Raw genomic sequence first — 25,570 nt, forward strand, 5'->3', positions numbered from 1 at the left:
TAAACAATCCTCCTTTTCTTCCAATAAAATATTTGCAACAAAATTCAGAAGGTGGAGTCAGGAGAGAGGCATGTTATCTATAAAGGAAACTGAAGAGATACACCAACAATTCACATTTAGTGAACCTTATTTAGATTTGATTTGATTTAAAAAAATACTTTTTAAAAATCAGAAAACTGCACATTAATGAACTTTTTTGTGGTACTAAGGAATCAGTATTAATTTTTTAGTTATGATATTGGTGATAATGTGCTTTTAAAAACTCTTCTCTATTAGAGATTCATACAGAAACATTTAATATTTGCTTCAAAATAATCAAGTGATGGGAAAGGGTAGAGGCAAATAAAAGACAAGATTATCCAATTATTGAGATTTAGATCCCGTGTTCATGGGGCTTAACTATATTACTGTTTTTGCTTTTGTTTATATTATATTTTTATTGTATGTCACTTTTGTTTTATTATACAGAATCTTTATAATAAAAATATTTTTTTAAAAACACTTAAAAGTGACTTCTGGGGAAGACAACAGAGTAGGAGGACCCTAAATTTACCTTGTCCCATGGATACAACTGGATAACACAGCAGTGTATATAACCCAGAAAATGACCTGAAGACTAGAAGAACGAACCACAGCTAAATGTAGAGAAAGGGGCCACTTTGAAGATGGTAGGAAGGGTGGAGACATGGCAAGGAGCTAAACAGATTGCAGGGCCGTCTGCAGGAGGGAGGGATCAGCAGGACAGGAGAGATTCTCTCACCAAGGAGCCCACTCAGGGAAGACAAATACCTATAATATTCAGCTTTGAAAACCAGAGGGATCAGATTTCACAAGTTCTTCTAATCAGTGGGGCTTAAAACCTGGAAATTTAAAAATCAGCAGGCTCAGCTCTGGGAGAACTGGGAGAACTGGGAGGGCAAGAGGAAACGGTCCCGGCCCTTAAACAGCCCAGTAAATAGCCCCACTATGATACAGCATGGAAGCAGCTGTTTGAAAAATACCTGGAGCACACAGGAGAGATTTGTTTACTAATCTCAGAGCTCAAACTAGAGGAATAGGGACTGTTGGGAGACTTTTCCAGGAACAAAGGAGCTGGTGGGTGCCATTCCCTCCTTTCATCACCTCCCCACACCATTCTGGACACACAGACACCTGGGGGGCCCAGTGCAGCACCTCCATTCACTGTGTGACTTGTAAACAGCATGCCCTGCCCCTTGTTCCCCTGCAAACACACTCCCTCCAGCCAGGCCTCCATTCCAGGTCCTCTCCCACAGCAGACCCAGGCAAGCCTTGCTAACACCATGTCTTCAACCCTATATACTTCTGGAGATCTGCGCATCCAAATGCATTCTTGGCTTAGCCCATCCAAAATCTTTGGGATGCAGCAAAAACTGTTCTAAGAGGGAATTTTATAGTAATATAGGCCTACCTCAAGAAGCATGAAAAGTCTCAATTAAGCAACCTAATTTTACACCTAAAGGAGCAAGAAGAAGAAGAAACAAAACCTAACACCAGTAGAGGGAAGAAAATAATAAATATTAAGGCAGAAATAAACAAACTAGAAACGAAAAACCCTACAGATCAATGAAATCATGAAACTGGCACTTTGAAAAGATCAACAAAATTGGTAAACCTTTGAGACTCTTGATTTAAAAAAAAAAAGAGGGATCATATTCAAATTGACAAAATCAGCAATGAAAGAGGAGAAATAACAACCAATACCAAAGAAATATGAAGGATTTTAAGAGAATATTATGAGAAATCATAATATGGCAACAAACTGGACAACCAAAAATAATAGATAAATTTCCAGGACCAGACAACCTCACAGGACAAGTCTACCAAACACTTAAAGAGGGGTTAACATCTATTATTCTCAAACTATTCCAGAAACTAGAAGAGGAAGGAAATCTTCCAAATTCATTCTATGAGGCCAGCATTACCCTGATGCCAAAAACAGATAAAGACACCACAAAGAAAAAAAGAACTAGAGGCTGGTATCTCTGATGAACATAGATGCAAAAATCCTCAACAAAATATTAGCACACTGATTCCAACAATACATTTAAAAAATCATTTACTGAGGCACCTGGGTGGCTCAGTTGGTTGAATGTCTAACTCTTGGCTTTGGCTCAGGTCACAGTCTCAGGGTCCTGAGATTGAGCCCCAAGTATGGCTCCATGCTCAGCAGGGAGCCTGCTTGAGATTCTCTCCCTCTCCTTCTACCCTTCTCCCTGCTTGCACATGCACACTCACTCCTTCTAAAATAAATAAATCTTTAAAAAAAAATCATGATCAAGTGGGCTTTATTCCTGGGAATGCAAGGGTGGTTCAATATTTGCAAAGCAGTCAATGTGATATATCACATCAACAAGAGCAAGAATAAAAACCATGTAATCTTTTCAATAGCTGCAGAAAATGCATTTGACAAAGTACAACATCCACTCATGATAAAAATCCCTTAACAAAGTAGGCTTAGAGGAACATACCTCAACATAATAACAGCCATATATTTAAAAACTCACAGCTAACATTCTCCTTACTTGGTAAAAACTGAGAGCTTTCCGTCAGGTCAGGAATGAGATAAGGATATCCTCTCTCACCACTTTTATTTAACATAGTGCTGGAAGTCCTAGCACAGCTATCAGATAAGAAAAAGGAATAAAAGCCTTCCAAATTGGTAAGGAAGAAGTAAAACTTTCACTATTTGCAGATTAGATGATACTATATATAGAAACCCTAAAGACGCCACCAAAAAACTAGAACTGATAAATGAATTCAGTAAGGTTGCAGGATACAAAATCACTATACAGAAATCTGCTGCATTTCTATATACTAATAAAGAAAACAGTAGAAAGAGAAATTAAGAAAGTAGCCCTATTTACAATTGCACCAGAAATAATAAAATACCTAGGAATAAATTTATTTAACCAAGGAGGTGAAGGACCTGTACTCTGAAATTATAAAATGTTGGCGAATGAAATTGAAAATGACACAAACAAATGGAAAGATATTCCATGGTCATGGACTGGAAGAACAAATATTATTAAAATGTGTATATAGATTTAATGCAATGCCTATCAAAGGATTTTTCACAGAATTGGAACAAGCAATCCTAAAATTTTTATGGAATTACTGAAGACCCTGAATAGCCAAAGCAATCTTGAAAAAGAAAAACAAAACTGGAGGGATCACAATCCAAGATTTCAAGTTATACTTACAAAGCTATAGTAATCAAAATGGTAATGGCACTAAAATGAACACTTAGATCAATAGAACAGATTAGAAAGCCCCAAAGCAAACCCATGATTATATGGTCAATTACTCTTTGACAAAGGAGGCAAGAGAATGCAATAGGAAAAATGGTCTTGGAAAAACTGGGCAGCTATATGCAAAAGAATGAAACTAGACCACTTTCTTATACCATACCCAAAAATAAACTCAAAATGGATTAAGGAAATAAATGTGAGATCGAAAATCATAAAAATCCTAAAAGAGAGCACAGGTAGTCATTTCTCTGACATTGGTCATAGCAACATTTTTCTAGAAATGTCTCCTGGGGCAAGGGAAATAAAAGCAAAAATAAACTATTGGGATTTTATCAAAATAAAAAGCTTCTGCACATCAAAAGAAACAACAAAACTCAAAGACAACCTACTGAATAAGAGAAGATAATTGTAAATGAAAATCTGGTAAAGGGTTAATGCCCAAAATATATAAAGAATTTATACAACTTGACACCAAAAAAAAAAAAAAAAAAAAAAGAAAAGAAAAGAAAACAACAACAAATAATTCAATTCATTTAGTAGGTATGACTTGGCAGTGAAATTCATGAAAAGCACCCTTACCTGAGACGTGGAGAGTAGTTGTCCTATTCAAAAAACTGAAAATATATTCCGTGAAATAGTCTGGGGAAGGCAAGTTTCTTTGCCCCAGACAAACACCTTGGAGGGACAAAGCGATGATTGTCACTGCCAGCTGAGGAAGTGTGTTCTCATCAGCACCATCACTGCTCAGTATTCCAGACTTTTCCTGCAGCGTTTTGGTTTCCATACACTGAAATCAGATACACCAGAAAGAGAAAAGTTTGAACCTCTGAAGTTATTGTGATTCAAGTATCTCTAGGATTTCCTCCAAAAGACAAGAAATAGTTCTTCACCTTGAAGAGGTCTGAATTGTTTGTAGGAACATGACGACCATCATTCTCTAGTCTCAGAATTCTGTTTGGAAAATACCCATTTCTTTTATCCTCCCAACACTGGATTTTCTAGCTCCCATCCTACGGATGCTTATTTACCTAACATTGCTCATTACTCCCTCAGAGATGTGTTTTCTCCAAGAAGATCTCTTGCTGCTCATGACCTTCCAGTTGGTGAATTGTTTCTCTCCAGCTTCAAGTACAGCCCGCCGTGTAATGACTTTCACATCTATATGCCCGCCTTTGACTTCATCCTGGCTCTGGTACACTGAGTCATCACAGAAAACTTTTCTTTTCACCCTTGCCTTTCTTCTCAAGATCAATGCATGCTAAGTGCAAATCAGAACTAGCACAGTCTGTGTTCTTTGAACTCCCATAGGATCTAGGATCTTTTCCATGTGTACATCAATTTTCTTCAATTGAATCATGAGCATCTGGAAAGCGAGATCTTGCCTTGCATTCCACTAGCATATCATTCACTCATCCAACCATTTATTGAGTCCCTGTTATGTGCCAGACACTATGAGAAGTCCATTACGTTATGTCCCAGAGCTCTGTGCAGTGGATACTCTTTACACAGATCACCTGGCCAATAACAGAGTCTCAGTGTGCATGCGCATCTGACTCCAAAGCCTATGCTCTTAAATACTCTTCCCCTTGTACATGGAAATAAATGGAAATGGAGGATGGTGATGGGACTTTCATACCATCAAAGCCAGTTCCATTACATAGTGCTTAGGACAGACAGAAAAGGCTTTAATATTAGCTCTGCTATTTGTAACTGAGTAACCTTGGGCAAAATGATTAACTTTGCTAACCTTCATATTTTTTATCAGCAGAAAAGGACAATGCTGCCCACCACAAAGGTTATTAAGATTAGATAAGCTAATGCGTGAGAAATTCTTAATATAGTAGCTGGTACATTTAGGACATGGTCGACTAATCTTTGGCACTATTATTGTTGGTCCCAGTGTCTAGTAGTGCATCTGATAAACAGTAGGCTGAAGAGGTGACAAGAGCCTTATATCCAGTGTGATGAAAACTCCCCCTAAACTCCTCTGGAGCCATTAATGTTATAAACAAAAGAATAATACAGTAAGATAGGTTATAGAAATACCACTCTGGTGGCAAAGTAGTAAATAAGTTGCCAGGGCTCAATTTAAGAGCAGGAAATCTAGTTAAGAAGTTACTGATTAGGGATCCCTGGGTGGCGCAGCGGTTTGGCGCCTGCCTTTGGCCCAGGCGCGATCCTGGAAACCTGGGATCGAAACCCACGTCGGGCTCCCAGTGCATGGAGCCTGCTTCTCCCTCTGCCTGTGTCTCTGCCTCTCTCTCTCTCTCTCTCTCTCTGTGACTATCATAAATAATAAAATAAAAAATTTAAAAAAAAAAAAAAAGAAGAAGTTACTGATTAATCCAAGATACTTCTTGACCTAAGATGGTAGCACTTGAGATGAAAAGAAGCGGATGTACTTAAGAAATATTACAAAGGACTTGTAAGAAAATGTGAAGGAGTCCAAAAAGTTAAAAATGGCTCAGGTTTCTGGGTTTGCCAACTGTATGATGGCAACACCATCCACTATGCCTCCATTATAAGAGTCAGGGCTAGTGGAGAAGTCTATACAGATCCTTGTTTATTTATCATGGAAACAGCAAACAGTAGAAAGAACAGAGAGAGGTGGAAGCAAGAGACGAGTCAAGGAGATAAAACAGTAGTTGGACAAAAAAAGGGAAGGAATGGAGGGATATTTACATTCTGGTCCACTAGGGAGGGTGGCCAGATTAGGGCACTACTGTGTAGAGCTGCATCCTGGTGAGCTGATTAAGGCCCACCTGGAGTAGCTGTTAGGGCTTTACATATGGAGACTGAATACGGTGCAGACCAAGAACTAGAGATGCTGGTAGTAGTGGGCCTGGTCTACCAGCACCTTCTGTGACCTCACACTCTCTAGTCGGAGAGAGCGGCATCCTCCACTGAGATGCCCAGCCTCCTGTAAAAGACTGGCTTGACTGACTAATGATTCCTAAGGGCATTCCGGCCCACATGTATGGGCTAAAGGATGATGGTGCCAGCCTCCGAAGACAACTGGTCTAAGGCCTAGCAAGGGTTGCAACTCAACAAGAGATCCGAATCCTTGACTGAAGAGATGGAGAAAGTAGGTCGACACATAATAGAGTTATTTTATTCTGTTCTAGGAATGTTTAATCTCACATATACTTGGAAGCCCAGGTATTTGCAGTATGTGTTGGATAACCAGAAATCTGCGTTGAATATATACACACCATCTGCTTTTAAGTGCTGGGTTTTCATTCCCATTTAATCTGCATCAAAACGCAGTAACAGATGGGATGACTAAAATCCTGTTGGCTAATTTGAACCGATCTTGTATCATATAGATGTTGCACTGAAAAAATTATATGTGGGCCTATTTCCTTATTTAAGAAGAAACTGAATTCCAGAAAGGAACCCATTTTCTCAATTGGAAGTAGAAACAAAAATATGGCCCTATTTTGAGACTCATGAAATAAGAGTTACCAAAGTGATGCTCACACAGCCCTTAGGAAAACGGTCTTTCCATCTGTGTGCCAAGCACAAGAGAAATTAACATTTTTATGGCAAACTGGAGGTTATGTTTGCTGGCTGGTAGGCCACAGCATGATTGCACAGATACCTTTGGGTTCCCAGGAACCAGAATGGAGGTTAAAAATCAAATTCACCTGTATATGTCACTATTGTTTGAATGTCTGTGTCCTCTCCTGCCCCAAATTCATGTTGAAATCCTACCACCTACTGTGATGGTATTATGAGATGGAGCCTTTGGGAGGTGACTGGGTCATGAGGATAGAGCCCTCACGAATGGGATTGATGCCCTATAAGAGAGACCCTGCAGAGCTTCCCAACCCCTTCTGCCAGAGGTGAAACTCTCGTAAGAGGGAACCATCCCTCTTATGAACCAGGATGGGGGCTCTTACTAGATATCAAATCTGCCCAGTGCCTTGATCTTGGACTTCCAGCCTCCTAAACTATGAGAAATTTCTATTGCCTATAAGCCACTCAGTCAATGGTATTTTTGTTAGAGCAGCTCAAAGACACAGGTCAATGAAAAATTCAAGAGAAAAAAAATCACGTTTCACGATACTCTTCAAAATGTGCCAGAGGCTGCTCAATTAGTTCTTTAAGAAAATGTGGCTTTAAAAACTTTTCTTTCTTCTTTCTTTCTTTCTTTCTTTCTTTCTTTCTTTCTTTCTTTCTTTCTTTTTTTTTTTTTTTATGTTCAGAGCACTTTATCTGCTCAAACTCCCCACTGCAAAGCTGATAAAGGTAATTGAAAGGCCAGCTTTTGCTGGAACGGTAATGAAAGCCAGAAGGGACCAGGAGCCCAGGTCCTCACGGTGGGAGCCCCGAGAGGAGAAAACCACTTCGAGAGATCCCTTGAACAAAAGCAGCACGAATCAAAAGCTGCAGAAGAGATACTGTCTGTGCTGACTGTCATGAATAATGCTTTTTGCAAGCTGTTAACTAATGATAAATTCATCTCTCTCAAATGGTACTGCCTTCTTTTTCCCTGGCCAGAAGGCAAGGCAAATAGGCACAGTGCCCTCCCCACCACGGGTCAGTCCTTGGAGAATGATCAGGAGCTGTGAATCATTCACTTTCGTGTTCGGGAGAAGAGAGCTGCCCTGTCACCTGGCTTTCCTGCCCACCCACCCACCCACCCACCCACCTTCTGGCTGGAACTTATTTTACAATAATTACTCATCACATCTCCCCCTTTCATACTCAGAATTTTAAATGACATCACTTACCACCCCATAACTGAAACCCACAAATACCTCTCTTAGAAGCCTTTGACTGTCTTAGGAATAAATAAGTGACAGAAAATGAGGCTCTCAGACCGTATCTCAGCACCAAAGCTAGTTGGCACCTTCCCCCTTCTTACCTGGCTTCTAGAAGTGTCAAAGTACCGCCTGGTGAGTGCCAAGATATCTTCTGTCTCGTTCTGTGAAAGGAAATAGGAGTCTTCGTCCTGCCTGAGGCTGAGGAGGCTGTGTAGGTAAAATGTATACTCTTTATTACTCATGTTGAGCTTGGAAGAACAGATCTCTTCCTGATGAATAATATAATAGAGGAGGAGAAGAGAAACTCTCTGGACCACTTCCTCTTGGAGCTGCTCCTCAAAATCTCCTCCAGCTATTAGTAATAGGGCATCTGGTTCAAAGCACTGTTCCGAAAACAAAAGTAGAGACAAAGTTTAGCAGATAGTCCTGGAACACTAACGACCACCGGATCGCCACTGCCTATTATTTTATAAATAGGAGGGGCATGGGGGCAGGCCCAACACTCAGCTTCAGATAAGACAGTCCTGGTTGGACTTTGATACCTCAGTGATGCCTTATTCCCTGACAGTAGTCCTCCGATCTCCAATTGTCTATTTGCTGGCCTGACTAAAACCAGTTGACTCTTTGGCTTTTAAGGTAATGCCTCGTTGCATTTAGAATGAAATCCAAGCTCCATACGGCTTTCTCTTTGGTCTGGCTCTTGCTTACCTACCTCCCTTACCTCATCCTAACCTCCCCCTACCTCTCTCACTGACCTTTTCCATCAGTCCCACCAAGCCCTTTCCTACCACCTTTCAGATCTTCTTTCCCCTCATTTCTCAGATCTCAGCTGAGAGTGACACCCCCTTGGAGGTGCCTTCCCGAGCACCGTATCTAAAGTAGAAAGCCCCAACCCCTGCCCCATGTTCTCCAGTGTGGCACTGTAGCACTGTTCGATGGAAACATGACCCAAGCTACAGAGGTGAGCCATGCATCCCTTTAAATTTTCCAGTAGCCTCATTTTAAAAAATGAAATTAATTTTAATAATATATTGACTATAATGCACCTTATTGAAACACATGTTCAAGATATGATCACTTCGACATGTCATCACCATTTAAAAAATTATTTATTAGCTACTTGACATTCTTTTTGCCATGCTAAGCCTTCAAAATCTGGAGAGTACTTTACACTTCTCAGCATGTCTCAATTCAGACAAGCCATGTATCGAGTGCCCAACAGTCACATGGAGCTAGTGGCAGCCCCAGCACATAGCATGTTTATTTTCTTTGTGGCACTAGTGTTCTATAATTACTTTCTCTCCACGTTTGTCTTTTCCCTTGAGAATAAGTGGTCCATTAGGGCCAGGTTTTGTCTGTGCACAGTTCTATCCTCAGCATCTAGCACAATGCCTGGCAATTACAAGGCGTGAAATGAAATGAATGAACGCCATCTGCCTCGCCTTTATCCTACCTAAGAGAATTGCTAAAAATACTTCCATGATGCTTCATTTGTTTCACACCCACAGCCAGATGCCCGGCAAGTCTCATCCGGGAAGTTTATGAGGCAGAAGGTGTTTTGGGTAATGTGATGGGACAATGAGAAAAAGATACACACGGGGTTGTGGAGCGGAAGCTCTCCTGGCAAGACAGGAATGGTCTTACTTAAGACAGTGAGGAGCTCCTAAAAATTCTCCTAGGATCCCAGGAGCGTCCCACTGCACAGTACCAGCTTCAGAGTGAAGGCATGCGGGGATGCCTGTCCTGAGCCCCAGAGGGATTTTTCCCACTATGGGACAACTTACTATCACATCTTTTAATCTATTCTCTGAGGTGGAAGTTTCAGGTATTCTAATTCCATTTGTGCTGTGTGTCCCACTGGGTAACATCTGGGACACACTATCTGAGTCAGGAAGAAACATGTCATCTGTCTCTAAAACAAAGCACTAATCACATTCTTCACAAGCCATATGGATTCTGTTCTCTCTCTGGTTCAAGTGTACTGGGATAAGAACTTAGCAAACGGAAGGACCCGGGCTTCCCAACAAGACTAACTCACTGTGACCATTAAGCTCCACCACTAAAACCAACCCAGCCCTTTGGTTTCTTGATTAGCCCACAAGAAAAGTGCATGGGTTGGTAGCTGTTGGCAGGGCTGATGCCAAGACTCAAGCAGGCGAATCAGCTGAAACAAAAGGATAATAAAGCCATTCTTTGTAACATATAACCTCCTGAAACCAAACTATTGATAGTGTTAGCTATCCTTTATTGGAAGCCATGTGCCCAGGACAGTGCTAAACAACTTAGGTACCAAGGTATTCCTCAGTAAATAGATCTAATTGGTTCTGGAAAAAAATGTCAGATAACAAATTTTTTGATGGTAAGAATATTAGTTCATTATTTAAAAAAAAATATTTATTTATTCGTGAGAGCCACAGAGAGAGGCAGAGACATAGGCAGAGGGAGAAGCAGGCTCCCCTCAGGGAGCCCGATGCGGAACTCGATCCCAGGACTCTGGGATCGCACCCTGAGCCTAAGGCAGATGCTCAACCAATGAGCCACCCAGGCGTCCCTCATTCCATTTTTTAAAATGGAAAAACAAAATATCTCCAGCCTATTTGATAACCCACCAAATATTTCTGCATAATGTTAAGCACTGAGACTACCAATTACCCATTTATTTAATGCATAGTGAATAACGGGTACATTTCTATGCAGTATGCAAGGACACTGCACAGAATCCAGCATGAATTATGTCTTCTTTCTATAAGAAAGTTATATCTCTAGCACATGTGAAAAGCAAGTCTAAGAAAGGGTAATGTACCTAAGGTCACAAGGCTAACAGTGGTGGCCCAATCTTAATCCCCTCACCCCCCACCAAAGATAGGCTTTTATTCTCTTATCCCTTCATTTTGTGCCTTGAAGAACTAAGCTACAGACCCACCTATGTACTTCATGCGCAGCCCCTTCAACTAGTAATTTTCTCTCCCTCCTCGTTGATAGAAAAAGAGGTCAATTAGGAGACCAAGAGATAGGTAAGGCTGTAATATAAATCAATGAGAACATAGTACAACTAGAAGACTGAAGGAGTTTCTGCTGACAGTTCTGCTCAGGTTGTTTGAAGAGGCTGGGGAGGTTGGAAAAAGAGTGCCAGTGACACAAGAAGTGGGACTTCCATGAGGCCACCAGCCCAGACACATGTGGTCAGGGTTTGCTTGACCACACAAAAGAGTATGCAGCCACATTTCATCCCATTAGAGGTGCCCAAGATCCCTCTCTATTTGTGGTTCCTTCTCAACATACCCTTCTACGATTGGGGTAGGAGGGATGTGGCCTGGGGCAACAGAGGATAGGGTAAGATACGGTTTGTGAAAAGCATATAACATGGAAGGTAAATTGATTTGTAACTGAAAATTTTTAAATAGCTGTGGAGCATCTCATTTTGTCTAACTAGAAATTTCCTTCATCTTGAATGAACAGAAGTTGCCTAAACCTTGCTGTAATTTTTTGAGGCTTGCTCAAATAAAGCTCAGTTGTGAATCAAATGTCTGTGAGCTGAAATTTTTCTGCCTTTTTAGGATATTTGACTCTTAAGAAGTTATTTTTGTATGGAAGGCAGTGGCTTGAGGAAAGACAATTATAGGGATCATAAGAGGGGCTAACAGACTGACATGACAAGAAGCACTATGGGGATCGGTGGGGGATTGGACTTTCCAACTCATCGTCACTAGATTTGTTTTAGTTGTTAGGGATCTTAGGAGTGGCTAAGTTGTGTTGGGGAGAGAATATTTAGTAAAATTTTGCAAATACTTCCACCCCATAGGCATTGAGATCCGTCATCCGTCTGGTGAAATGAGTCTTTGTTAAAGAAGAATGGACTCATTCAGGAATAATCCATCGATTTTTTTTTTAAATCTTGTCAGGTGGAAGCACAAGGTTTTGGGGGGTAAAAACACAGATTCTTGATTCCTTTAGCCAAATCAGATCATCTTCCCCAGTTGCTTCATTCAGTTTTGTTCATTGCTCATGCTAAGAAAGCTTTACTGACAAAAAGCGATATGAAATCTTTCTTCTACATTAATAGGACAGTTATCAGACTTGTAGGATAAACTTTAAAGATTTTAAATCCAAAGATACTTTAATTTGATTTTGGGTTATAGATAAATCCACTGGATTTTTTCAAGTTCTAAGATTTTTGTAAGGTCTTTTTGGGGGATTGTGTCGACTATAAAAGGGAAATTACATTTCTTCCTTTTCCAGACAAACCAAGAGTTGGAAGGATGTTGGCTGATGGCAGACACTGGCTTTTTGTGGATCTAGACCAAATTCTGTGGCATTTCTGACTGACAGAGATAAATCTTAGGGTAATAAAAAAATTTGTTAGATCAAAAAGTTAAGATAAAACTTGAGCTAACCCCTGTTTATCCTATAACAGAAATGACAAATGGGGGAAGGGAGGTTGAATGAAATGCAGGACCTTAAAGTAGTGGTTCTTTACCTTGAATGTATCTGAGAATCTTCTAGAGATCTTGGATAAAAACCCCTAACCCCTGGGACAGAGAGGGGAGGGGTCTGGGGATGGGCAGGATGTTGATACTGAGGAAGGTTCCATTTCTTGGCAGCACTGCAGGTACCTCACCAGCACTGCTCTGGTGTCCAGGGGTTGGAAATGCCCATGATGTATAGGAAACATGAGGGGATGGAGAGAGCCTGAGCTGTCCTGCCCCAGCTGTCCTCACACACAGCTCCCTGAGGAGAGAACCAGCACTTGGGTCTTATGGATGAGAGAGCTGATGTTCAATATGTCCTATCAACTAGAAGGTACCAGAACAAGGATTTGGGCCCCGTGCTGACTCCAGACATCCAAGTTCTTATCCCTTCACCATGTCTGCAACCTATGTAAGCTCATGGTTCTCACCATAACTGAAGTGGAATTCATTCTCTTAGAGTTAACTTAATCCCTCATTAAGTTCACTAAAACTCCATTTTAATCCTTCTCATTAAAAAAAGAAAAAAGGGCCATGATCAGGCAAGACTATCCATTTTCAAAGGCTAAAGCTTGAATGGATTTATTTTTAAATGCACAGTGCTTTCAGATACTTCAGATTGATTTATGTACACACACACTCCCATTCAGTTTTTACCTAAGTCTGAAAATACAATTGCAAACATTTTTTCTCCCCACTCCCCTCTTTTTTTTCAGACATTTAGGGATAGGAACTTACACCCCACCCGCCCTCTTTTTACCACAGAATTTTTTTAAAAAATATTTTTAAAATTTATTCACTCATGAGAAACACAGAGAGAGGCAGAGACATAAGCAGAGGGAGGAGAAGCAGGTTCCATATGGGGATCCTGAGGCAGGACTCGACCCCACGGTCCTGGGACCATGACCTGAGCTGAAAGCTGACAGACGCTCAACCACTGAGTCACCCAAGTGTCCCCTATCAGAGAATTTCTAATATACACCCTGCCTCTAAATGGAAAAGTCCCTAAAAAGACATAAGAGAGATTCAACAACAAGCTCAAGCCCTGTGGTTTGTGCTAGACTGCGGTTGTTTGTAAAGCCCTAGGACACTGTTTCTCCCTGGCTTTTTATGAATGACATGGAGAGATTTCGTTGGGATCCTTGCTTATGGGTGATTCGGGTGAAGTGTAGCCCTCTGAGCAGGTGAAGTAGAAATTTGCCTTTTTCTTTTTTTTTTTTTTAAACCACAGTCTTTTCCACAGAGAAATAGCAGCAGCAAGGAGACTATTAAAGACAAGTGTTTCACTTCCCGGGACAAAGACATAGCTTAGACAGAAGCTAAGTTGGCCAAATTAATGTCACAGTAAACAAAAAGTACAAAACAACCTCTGCCCTGTCCCCCCCCCCAAAAAAACAGAACAATTTTGCATGTTTACATTCTCGCTAGCTAGACTAATATTCAATCAGCCTTAATAAGGCACTTTATGTCATTAGGGGAAAACATTTCCCTGAAGCAAATTCTCAGAGGACATTAATAAGATATGACTCCTACTTATTTCCATGGGGAAGTCTTATGTTGCTATATATATAAATTAATGTCATCACAGATGAGTTGCCTATTATAACACATGTTTTCTCTGGGAGCCCTTGGGAATTTCACTAATTATTGAGTTATTTATTGTTTGTACAGAGCAGAGAAAAATTCTCTATTAGTAAGACCCTCTGTCATGAAAAAAAAACCACACACACACACACACACACACACAAACACATCAAAAACACAAAACAAAACACTTGGCCAGGAAATGTTTCCCCTAGACCTAAGCACGATTGAGAAAATCTGCCAATTTTTTTTTCCTGGAGGCAGTTATTTGCTTCTTTTCTTATTTATTTATTCATTTATTTGTAGGTTCATTCTGAAAAAAAAAGTCTCATCCATCAGGAAAGGGATGGTGAATGGGTTTTCATTTGTTCTTGTTTGCTATCGTTTACAATACACGCTCCTGACTCTGGTGCTGTCCCTGTGGATCCCTCCACCCTCACGGAGACATTCTGATTCTACATTAAAACAGATTTTACACTGAAGCGGCCTGTAGAGGCTTTTTAAAAAATTCCATCCCAGGCAAGTTAAATCTTATCTACAGAGGGAGGAAGAAGCCCCAGTGTGGTATTTGGTGAAAGCTGCCCAGGCGATGCTGAGGTGTGGACAGGGTTGAGAGCCACAGGTAAAGCTGGGAATCGTGGTCCATGAGCCATAGGCCTCATTTGAGCTCCGTCTACAACACTTCTCTTCCCCAGTTCAGATGTGTCATTTTTAAAAAATATTTATTTATTTATTTATTTATTTATTTTAGAAAGAGACAGAGCATGAGCAGGAGGGGCAGAGGGAGAGGGAGAGAGAACCAACACAGGGCTCTATCTCACAGCCCCTGAGATCATAACCTGAGCCGAAACCAAGAATCAGATGCCTAACTGACTGAGAAATACATTGCTCTCTCCTTGGAACCTGTGAATTTGAAGATGACTCCTGCCTGGTCACAACATGGGAATCAGCAAAGTGTTTAAAAACTGTCACAAGACAAGGCAGTCAGTAGGAGAGCATGTTCAGAGGGAATATCTGTCCCAACAGAATTACACCAAAGTATATTTTCAGGATGACTTTCTTATTTCTGCCATCTACTGGAATAAATTATTTTTCAGCTTTCTGTGGAAAAAAAAAAAGCCACCCAGGCGCCCCTCAGATGTGTCATTTTTAAGAGGATGATTATCGCAATTCATTAGCGATCTACCATGTAAAATACTAGAAAACACCCATCAAGATCCAGGATACAGTACTTAAAAATTCAACATTTGACAAATATCTTGTCACTATCATTATACTCTCAAAAAGGAATAGCGTGTAACCAGTGATGCACAAGTTCTCTCTAACCACAAATAATAATAATAATAATAATAATAATAATAATAATTAGTTAATCAGAAAGAAGAGAGAACTAAAAGTTCACACTTGCAACTTAATACCCTTTAACATGCGGCAGGGCTGCAGACAGGCTTTCATAAACATTACCATCTTAATAAAAGAACTTCTCCGTGTTTTTAAATGCTATACTTGGAATGCTGAATGGCTTCCTATATCCTGACCATGGGATTTATTATACCACAATGCACCGCCACTTGGGTACTGCATTAGAGTTTGCTTTACTGAAATAAATGGCAAGAGAATCCACTGCTCCTCTTTGAACCTGCCTGGCACCTGATCCCATATTCTATTGCACTAACCAGACTGCAATCTCCTTGCGTTGCCTTCGTCCTCCGTGGGCAGCCAGTTTTCTCCAGCAATGTTTGGATGAGGCTTTCAGAATGGTTCCGGGGTGGGGGGTCACCAGCAGAGAGAGCTCGCAGTATTTCCATCAGGTGGCCTGGGCTCCAGGCGCTGCTGCTGTCCTGGTTCGAGGGTCTCTCTGTCTCAGTAGAGGGAACCAGGCTGAGTAGGAGGAACAAAGACACCCCAAATACTGGAAGCTTTGTCCAGAAGCACATTTCCACTCTTCCTTTACCTTCAGTCAGTGTCTGAGGGAGTTGGGTGGCCTGTTGGTGCACACTTGTAACTGGAGGAATTTCTGTAGTAGAGGGGAAAAATAAAGGCTTTAATTATTGTGCCTGCAACATGTTTGAAAGGATTCATTAATTGGGTGGCTAAGCTGATTTGCAAAGGCAAGCTGTTTCTGGACAGCAGGGGGTCCGTAGGTCATTTATAACCACCAGCAGCAGGCAACTCTCATGGCCCTAGACTTTCAAACTGTAGGAAGAGCCAAGAAGTTTGTTAGACTGCCTCTCTCTAAACTAAACAGAGGAAAAGAGTTAGGAAGAAGAAGTTTCTCTCTTCATCTTGCAGATGGTACAAGTCAGAGGACCTAGATGGGAGGTACTCTCATTTTATCCCATCCTACAGTAGAACCCCCAGTGCTGTGTGGTCCTCATGGCTCAAGTAAGTAAATAAAAATAAACAGAAAATACATTCCTTTTTAAAAATATTTTATTTATTTATTTATTTGAGAGAGAGAGTGAGCGAGAGAGAAAGAATGAGCAGCAGTGGGGGTAGGGAGGGAGAGGGAGAAGCAGACTCCTCACTGAGCAGGGAGCCCAATGCGGGGCTCGATCCCAGGCCCCTGAGATCATGACCTGAGCTAAAGGCAGATGCTTCACGGACTGAGGCACCCAGGTGCCCCCAGAAAATCCATTTCAATAAATTACCCATATCACATTGAATGAGATGGTTATAGTCGAGGAAGGGTAAATAGAAGAAAACAGTCATGCCCAGAAAACAGTGGCCATTTTTTAAGTTTTTAGTCCAATCAAAGTACGAATGAGCAGAAAAGCCCAAGAGTTCCAAGACTGCAAGAGCCCTGATAAATCCACATACTCAATGGTCACTAAAGGCATGAGGGAGTGTCCGAGCCAATCAGCTTTCTGCGGAAAAAGTTAATCTTTTCAATGGACTGCTTAAGGAAAATGCAAAATGTTAACAGCATCTCATGTCAGATCTTGGCTTGGCGATGGGCTAGTAATGACTGCGGGGTAGTAAGAAGAGATAGATAATTGGGATTACTTTTACAGTTAAAAGAGAGAGAGAAAGTTCAAGATTCTTATTTTAGCATTTAAAAAATGACAACAGAGGAGACAAACATTTCCAAATGCGGTGCTTACCGTTAGAAGGAAGATAAATGATTATTTATCTGGATCTCCGTGGCCTTTTAAATCGCGCAGAGTATTTTTCGGTTACAAAGTCCTCTTGTTTTTAAAATTCCTTGACTGTGCACTGGGAGCTGGAGAGGATTATTTCAACCCAGAGAAGTTTTCAGTTGCTATGGAGAGAGCTGCTCTGGGGGTAACAATGAAGGTGAATAAAAATGAGAACTTTCTGTCTGGCAGATTTTTCAGGAAAGTGAAATAAAAGTGGCTAGCGAACCTGACTTTTAATATCAATATTTACCAATGCTCCTCAAAATCTAAGAAAATCTTAGAATTTCTCACAGTCCCTTGCCTCTCTCAGGGACAGATCTAGGTCAACGGACTTCACCTCACTGAATGTAAAGGCTTTAGTGTTAGATCAAGATTTCTTTATTCTTTCCAGTTGATTCCCCAACTGTTGTAGCCGCACTCAAGAGGTGAAGATTTGTGGAAAAGGTAAGCTCTTTATAAAGCCTTAATTTTATAAGGTGCAGAGGTTTAAAAGATTTAAGGCATTTGAAAATCTGTAAAAGGAGGTCTTCAAACAAGGAGAAAAGCACGTGTGGGAGGCGTCGAGTTCTCAGCTGGGCAGTAGCGAATGGAAGCGGGAACACACGGGAGCACGTACACTCTGGCCCCAGCGTCTGCGGGGGAAGAGGTCGCAGGAGGCTCTTGGCAAATTATGAGCCAACCAACGACTGGAAGAACCAAGTGGTAAATTGTGCAGGAGGTAAGAGGAATTCAGACCCACGATTTCAAAGTGGACAGAGCGCGTGTAAATGGCACGGGGTACACGATGCGCGAAGTGATGCTCAAGGATGTAGGGGAGGGTCCGGGTTCTGGGTTCAGCTCCGAGGAAGGTGGGGGGGGGGTGGAGGCAGTGGGGTGAGGGAGGCGGGAGGCAGGGGAAATGCAAAGAGGAAGCAATCAGGAGAATTAGTCTCCTCCTGCGTCACTCGCTGGATGTGAAACCTGGCAGCCAGAGGGGGCGACAGTGCCCAGGGAGGGCCGGGACCCTCGGGGAAGCTGGAGGCAAAGGCTCCCAGAGGCCGCAGCTCGGGTTCAGCCCCTGCGGAGCTCTCGGGTGAGCCGAGCCCGAGTCCGCGTGCAGCCGGCAGGGGAGCGGGGAGGGGAGCGGGGAGGGGGGCCGGCAGGGGGGCCGGGAGCTGGCCGCGAGCACGCCCGGGAGATGTGCTTGCACTTCGCGGACGTGGAGTGCAGGCCTGGCGGCCCTGACCGCGCGTGCCATCTACAGCTTCTGCTCCCAGATCTGCGACCCCGCGACCGCTGGCGCTGTCTGGCAAACGTGGAAGGACCTCGAGGTCCGGCTCGGCAACGGGGCCAGCGTCCGGGAGATGCCGGGTCCGCCGCAGCGTGCAGGCCACACGCAACCCGCAGGTCGGTTTCACGGCCTCCCAGATGCTCAAGGTGTCGGGCAGCGCCGAAGGAGGGGGGAAGGGGAGGAGGAAGGGGTGGAGGGGGAGGAGAGGAGGGGGAGGGGAGGAGGGGGAGGGGAGGACGACTACGATGACGACCTGGAGCCCAACGAGGTGTGGCGGGAACAGCAGAGCAGAGAGGACTGACGTGACCCCTGATGGCCCTTGTGCCCCCCCATCCTCCAATACAGCCTGTATCTGTATGTCAAAAAAAGGGGCTCCTGGGGGGCACCTCGTCCTGATGTGGCTCAGGCGCCGGTTGGGGGGTGACTGAAGCCCAGTCCCACAGCCACTGAGCGCACGACCCTGCGCCCCGACAGGTGACAGGCGACAGGCGCAGCCTTGGGCCTGCGCTAGGCCTCGCTGGGGACCGCGGCCGTGGCTCCCGGCCTGCCCCCGCCAGCAGCTGCTGCAGCCGTCGCCTCACTGACCTGCGGGCAGGCCGAGCCCCGCCTGCCTTGGCGGCCCCCCCCCCCCCCCCCCCCCCCCGCCCGGGGCCGCGCCCCTGCGCGGCCTGGAGGCCCTCCGGGTCAGGTACTGGCCGCGGCTCCCACAGCCCACGACCCCCCCGCCCAGAAGGGCCTCGGGCCGCCACCCGCCCCCCCCCCCTCCCCCCCCCCCCCCCCCCCCCCCCCGCTTGCTGCAGCCCCAGCCAGCCACCAGCCGCGCTCCTGTCCGCGTCCCGGCCCCACGGCCAAGGTGGCGCAGCCAGAGGCGGGAGGGAGGCTCCAAGTCAGGCCCAGCCTGCGAGGGCTCTGCACGACCCGGTCGCCGCCTCCGTGCGACTCGGGGCTGCAGCTTGAAGGCCGGGGGCGGGGCGCAGGCCGCCTGCTTGCCCAGCAAGCCCGGGCCGGCCGTTCTTTCTTTTAATTTTATTTATTTATTCATGAGAGAGAGAGAGACAGAGAGAGAGGCAGAGACACAGGCAGAGAGAGAAGCAGGCTCCGTGCAGGGAGCCCGACGCGGGACTCGATCCCAGGTCTCCAGGGTCACGCCCTGCGCCGGCGGCCCCGGCCTTCCCTAACCGGAGCAACCTGCAGGGTAATGAGTTCCAGACGTTAGCTAGCCCGCGGCTTGGAGAGGAGCTAATCTAGTCCTGATTGATGGTTAGGAGGCCGGCAGCCCCATCTGGGACCACGCTCATCTGATGCAGTCGCGTCTAGACGGACAGACAGCGCTGCCGGGGGAGGGGAAGTGGGAGAGAAGCTGGGGACTGACCGGTCTTTCCTTCAGGTCGGATTCTTTGCCTTTTGGTATGGCCTGCACTTCAAACTTATTTAGATTTTTTTTTTTAAGATTTCATTTATTTATTCATGAGAGACACAGAGGGAGAGAGGCAGAGACACAGGCAGAGGGAGAAGCAGGCTCCGTGCAGGGAGCCCGATGTAGGACTCGATCCCGGGACTCCAGGATCAGGCCCTGGGCCGAAGGCAGAAGCTCAACAGCTGAGCCACCCGGGCGTCCCTTTCTTTATAATGTATTCACATGTGTACCCGGCCTTGAGCTAGAAAGACTTTAAAGGGGCCCGGCAGGAGCCGTAAAATAAATGGGGCCAACTAAAGAGACTGAAACCAGGATCAAGCCATCTTGTGGGGTAGTTCAGGGCTGCCCTGTACAGTGTTGCAGGTTGGGCATTGTACAACTGTAGGGATCATCATTAACTTGCCTCTTCATCACAGATGTATATATTTATTGGAACAATTTTCCAGCAACCTTCATGAGGAAAGGAGGCTTTGAGCTGCCAGAGGGCTGCGTGTGTGCCTCTTCTCCAGCATTCAGCCTAGCCCCATGGGGCCAGCTCTGGCGGTAATAGGAGGTCCTCCTCTTCCAAGCTTCTCCCCATGTGCCCCTTTACATAGTCTTCTTCCCCCTTTTCCAAGACACTACCCTAAATAATAATAATAATTAATAATAACAATATTTATTAACACTTTTTGAGTGTCTTTTACGCCTAGGCACTGTGCTAAGCAGCTTCATGTATATTTTCTGGTGTTATAGCAATTGAACCTAATGAACTTCTCACTGTACATTTCAGAACTAGCCAGTGTCACACAGCTGGTAGTTGTCACCAGAAATCCAGGCCTGTCCACATCGAAGTTTTGGTACTTCTACTCCAGGCATCCGTGGGTTGTGATGAGCTCCCTGGTTTTTATTTGTAAATGCAAGCTTCTTTTACAGCACAGCGTGGGATGGGCGGGATATGTGAAGGAAGCAGATGAGAGCCCATCATCGAGGAAATCATCTGCTACATTCTGATTTTCCAATTCTTCCCCAAAACCTTGCAGCTCAAAACTTCTCAGGGGATAAAAGAAAACGTAAGCGGAAGACCGAACTTTATAACAAACAGAACCTTAGGCTTTATTACTTTTATGTGCTACTTAACAGGACTACCTACCAGGCATTTGAAACAAATTCTCCTTGTTCTCTAAATGATTTCTCAGAGGAAAAACAGAATATCCCTCTGGGAAGGCAGCCCTATGGGGCAGGGACTGTCTAATATGGCTTCTGATTCTCTGACACGGCCAATTTCACTGTGTTGACAACAATTAGAAGATGTCAGTTGGTTTGAATTTAGACCTTTAGGCCATCTTTGACTTGGAAGCCGACTTAAATAAAACATACACTCTATTATGTGCAACTTCAAACAATATTTTTCTTCTCTTTATAAAAGCCATAGATTATCACTAGTAAAAACAAAAAACAAACCTAGAGAAAATACATGATGTATAAAAAAAAAAAAAAAGGATGGTAGTCTCTGTATTCTCTTACCTTTTAGATCACCTAAAAGGTAGTTATCTCTTTTTATGATTTTAACCTAATTTGGATGTTATATATCCCTGATTCTAAAGCTCATCCTTTTTACTCATTATTTTGTGCCAGTCTTGTTGGAAATGGATCTCTCTGATTAGTCGTTTCAAACATTCACCATCCCATTGGCTTTGATACCTCATTTATAGATTGCTTTCCATGCCATTAGTTTTCACCCTTTTTATTTCCTCCCTCCCTTTTTCCTGTCTTTCCATGGTTCCTTTTGTGGGAACAAAGCTTTGAGTGGCAGACTTTGCTAAGCATCCACCCCATGTCCATCCTTCCTTCTTCCATTTGTTCAAGGCAACAAAGTGCCCAACTGAAACTCCTCACTTCTCCAGACTCATTAAAAGTGAGGGGGGTGCTGCAGGTCTATGGTGAATCTGAGTGGAAGTCTGCTGGGGATGTTGACGGGAGCGTCCTGTCTGGAATGCAGGTGGCCCCAGCAACCCAAGGAATGGGAGGCCAAGGGCCTCTCCACTCAAGTTGGAAGAACAGGAAGACAGAAGAAGGGGCTTAAACACCAGAGTTACCATCCAAGCCACCGTGGGAGCCCTGGCTGCCTGTCCCTGGAGGTTTGGGCTCCTACCTCTGTGAGGTCCATGCCTCCAAGTCTTCTGTTCATTTGTGCCACATGCATATGCTGGTACCCCTTGAGACAAAAATGATATGTGTTGTCATCTTTTTCTGTTTCTGGAAATGACATTTTCAGACAGGGAAAAGCTACTAGAAATGGAGAGTGGGTATGTGAAGAGGCCTGCTGACCACTTAATTTCACAACTAGCTTCTGACTCACTCTGGGTGAATCATTGTGTAAATAGGTGTATTAGTCATCTATTTCTGCATAACAGATTAACACAAATTTAAGCTCCCAACAGGACACATTTATTATCTCACAATTTCTGTGGGTCAGGCATGGCTGAGACATGTATTCTGTGTTTTGGAACATCAGGCTGCAGCCTAGGTCTCGGGCAGGGCTGGGGTTTCTCTGAAAGACTTTGTTGGTGGAAGGATACCCTTCAAACTCATGCGACTGTTGGTAACCTTATAAATTCCTGTTTCACTGGTCAGAAGGGAATCACATGTCCCATCCACACTTGGGGGGATAAGGGCACCATAAAGAGGTGGGGATCACTGGGAAGCATTAAGTGTTAACAGGAGAAGCATAGGGAAATCAATTCACATTGACAATTCACATTGGAAAAAGCTGTATTTTTCATCCATACTCTTTCCGGGGGAATTGGAGACAGTGGAACTTCTTACAACATCTTTCTTGATCCTCCAGCCACACCCCAACTTCACTTGTTTCCCAGCCCTCCTGGGGTTAGCCACAAATATTACAAAGGACATATTCAACATTTAATATTTGTTCAGAATCTTCAGCGCCAGTCTAAAACACTGGGAATTCTTTCCTTTTTAATTTAATGTCTTATTTGCTTGTTCCTAAAACGAAGAACTAATCCTTTGTAAATTGAGATGAAAGAATATTAAGGTACGTAACCCTCAAACATGTTTTTTTTTCTGCAAACCCAAACCATTGCAATTTCTAGAATATTTTTAGAAAAATAGAATCCTGAGTTAGCATTTTAGCCTGCTTTTACGATTAGAGTGTTGGTGTCAACTTATGGGTATTTCAGAATTATGTGCTGAAATTTCTTTTGAATATCCTTTATGCTAATGAGAATTTCAAAAATTTGCTAGACTCTAATATTGCCAAAGAGAAGGATTCAACACTATTTATATTGATTCAACTAATGGCATTCACAAGAATTCTACAAAATAAACTGTTCAGTACTTATTATTTGGTGGATTTTATTCTAAGTATGGAAAGAGATATTTCCAATATTTATCCAGTTATTAGGCACATTGTATAATAAGAGAAGTTATTTTTACACATTTGTACATAATGTTATGTGGATCATAATTATGTCAAATATATTCATGGCAAGAATATCACTATAATTAAGTAGTAATAGTTCCTTACTGGTTGTAGGAATATAGGTGATTTTTCCTTCTTTTTAAAATATTTTCCACATTTTTATAGTAAATATGCATAATTTTGTACAACAGGGAAAAATCATTTTTAAAAGAGGGCCCTTTGAAATACTTTTTAAAACTGCCAGCCAGGATGGTTTTGGAGTTCTTTAAAGGAGGCCGTGGTGATAATACGAATCAGACAGACCTGGGGGAAAGAACACTGGCCCCACGTAGGATATTTTATGGGGCCTCTGAGCCTTCTTCTCATTTTTCAAGATGGGGATATCACCTGCCTTTATGGCGTTTTGGCAGCTGGCACAGCTATGAGTACAATAAATGGACTGTCATCACTGCAATTATTACACAAGCTCTACAGTATGATTCCATGAAAAGTCCTCTCCAGCCTCTTTCTTTGGCTCCTTCTCCAGGCCATTTGCAGCCACTTCTCTTACCCTGAGCATCTCTAGGGTCTAGTATTTGCCCTCTTCTCTCAGGATAAAATGGCCCTTTCTCCCCTGGCCTGCCAAACCTATGCTTTGTTTTGTTTGTTTGCCTTTCCCTCAGGCCCTCAAATACCACTTTCTTTTAAAAGCCTTCCATGGTTACCCTGCCGTAGTAGAATCTTCATCACCTGTGCCTTGTGATACCTTGTTTTTATCCTACTTGTTCCACGATGTGGAGGCGTATATGTTTATCTTATCTCTGTGCAAAACCCTTGAGGCAAAGAGGTGCTAAAATCCCAATTTCTGGTTCAAAATAAGGCAGGAAATACAGAGGGTTGTTTGGGAGAAATGATCCCAGAATAGTTCATGTTAGAAAGTGGAAGTTGTCTCTACCATATACTGAAAAAATGGTTCCCTTAATGGTAAATGCTCCAGAAATAATTTCCAGAAAATCTTGAATTCAACTCATAATAATTCAGTTCAGCCAGCAACTGTTTAGAACCTGCTTTGTGCAAGCTCCTGTTACAGCTTGTGTGAAATACCATGACCTACATATACTCTCAGATCTCCTGGGCCCTCATCCTGGTGGGAGACCTCAGCCCACCCCTAAACAACAATGCTACAAAGTGGTTCAGGGTGTGTCCTGTGTTCTGTGTGTGGGTGAAGGGATCGCTCAGCTCTGATTAGTGGGAGAGGGTAGTACTTCATTCTTAGTGGACTATATCCAATGAGAAAAATAACTCCATCCGGGGATTTCCTTTTTAATTCAACTTTGGAGAGCTGAAAGGAAAATAAAAAGATTGTCTCAACTGGGCGTTTCTAAAGACTGGGAGCTAAGAAATGGGGCAGGCTCCCCCCAAGCTTCCACCTTGCTCACTCTGTGCCTTTTTGCTTCTGTACTGTCTCCCCACACACTCTTCCCTGCCCACACCCCCAGCCCTTCAGTCATCAATTTCTCTGAACTCTGACTCATTCCATTCTTTTCAACTTTCTCAAGCCTTCCCTGACCTCAATATGTACCCTCATGAGCTCCTCAAAGTTTCTTCCATTATACTTTCTTTATTTTTTTTCCATTATACTTTCTTTAATAACAATTAAAAGTTCTTTATGAAATCATTTGTTTAAAATATGTCTTTCCTATAGCCGCCTAAGGTCTGCGGGAAGAAGGACTATGTCTTCTTGTCACTGCTGTATCTTGGTTTTCACACACAGTGCCTTGCATAGAGTGGATGCTGAATAAATACCTGATGAATGAATAAATGCATAATTGAGTGAATGAGCCAGAGGAGGAAAAGTTGATTAGAACTGTGTGATCCCTGTAAGGATAAAAGAGAATGGATGTGATCAGCAGACCTGCTGCTGGGGAAGAAGAGGACTAGCATAAAAGTAGGAAGCTCAGCCACCAACAAAAGAAAAAGTTATGGTCAAGAGGATAAGGTGCTGAAAGAAGAAAATGGTATCATGGGGAGCCATGCTCTGATCTCTTGTTCTTTTTTTTTTTTAAGATTTTATTTCTTTATTAATGAGAGACAGAGAAAGAGAGAGAGAGAGAGAGAGAGAGGCAGAGACACAGGCAGAGGGAGAAGCAGGCTCCATGCAGGGAGCCTGACATGGGACTCAATCCGGGGACTCCAGGATCACGACCTGAGCCAAAGGTACATGCTTAACTGCTGAGCCACCCAGGCATCCC

General features: G+C 43.3%; 1 protein-coding gene across 3 annotated transcripts in view; it reads right to left on the bottom strand.

Moving 5' to 3' along the window:
- The window catches only part of SLC39A12 (solute carrier family 39 member 12), a 74,132-nt gene extending 56,416 nt beyond the window's left edge, over positions 1 to 17,716 (bottom strand). Inside the window, exons 1-4 of one of the 3 annotated variants that reach the window (XM_026015876.2) lie at positions 17,193 to 17,716; positions 15,765 to 16,105; positions 8,140 to 8,421; positions 3,849 to 4,056 (exon numbers count right to left, since the gene is read on the bottom strand). In XM_026015876.2, coding sequence (XP_025871661.2) covers positions 3,849 to 4,056; positions 8,140 to 8,421; positions 15,765 to 16,025 — 751 coding nt within the window. In that variant the 5' untranslated portion in view covers positions 16,026 to 16,105; positions 17,193 to 17,716. The remainder of the gene's footprint in view (positions 1 to 3,848; positions 4,057 to 8,139; positions 8,422 to 15,764; positions 16,106 to 17,192) is intronic. The other 2 variants (XM_026015884.2, XM_026015859.2) reach the window with 2 other exon arrangements.
- Positions 17,717 to 25,570: the final 7,854 nt, after the last annotated feature.

This window comes from Vulpes vulpes, chromosome 2, assembly GCF_048418805.1.
Source record: "Vulpes vulpes isolate BD-2025 chromosome 2, VulVul3, whole genome shotgun sequence".
In the NCBI taxonomy this organism is placed as follows: domain Eukaryota; kingdom Metazoa; phylum Chordata; class Mammalia; order Carnivora; family Canidae; genus Vulpes; species Vulpes vulpes.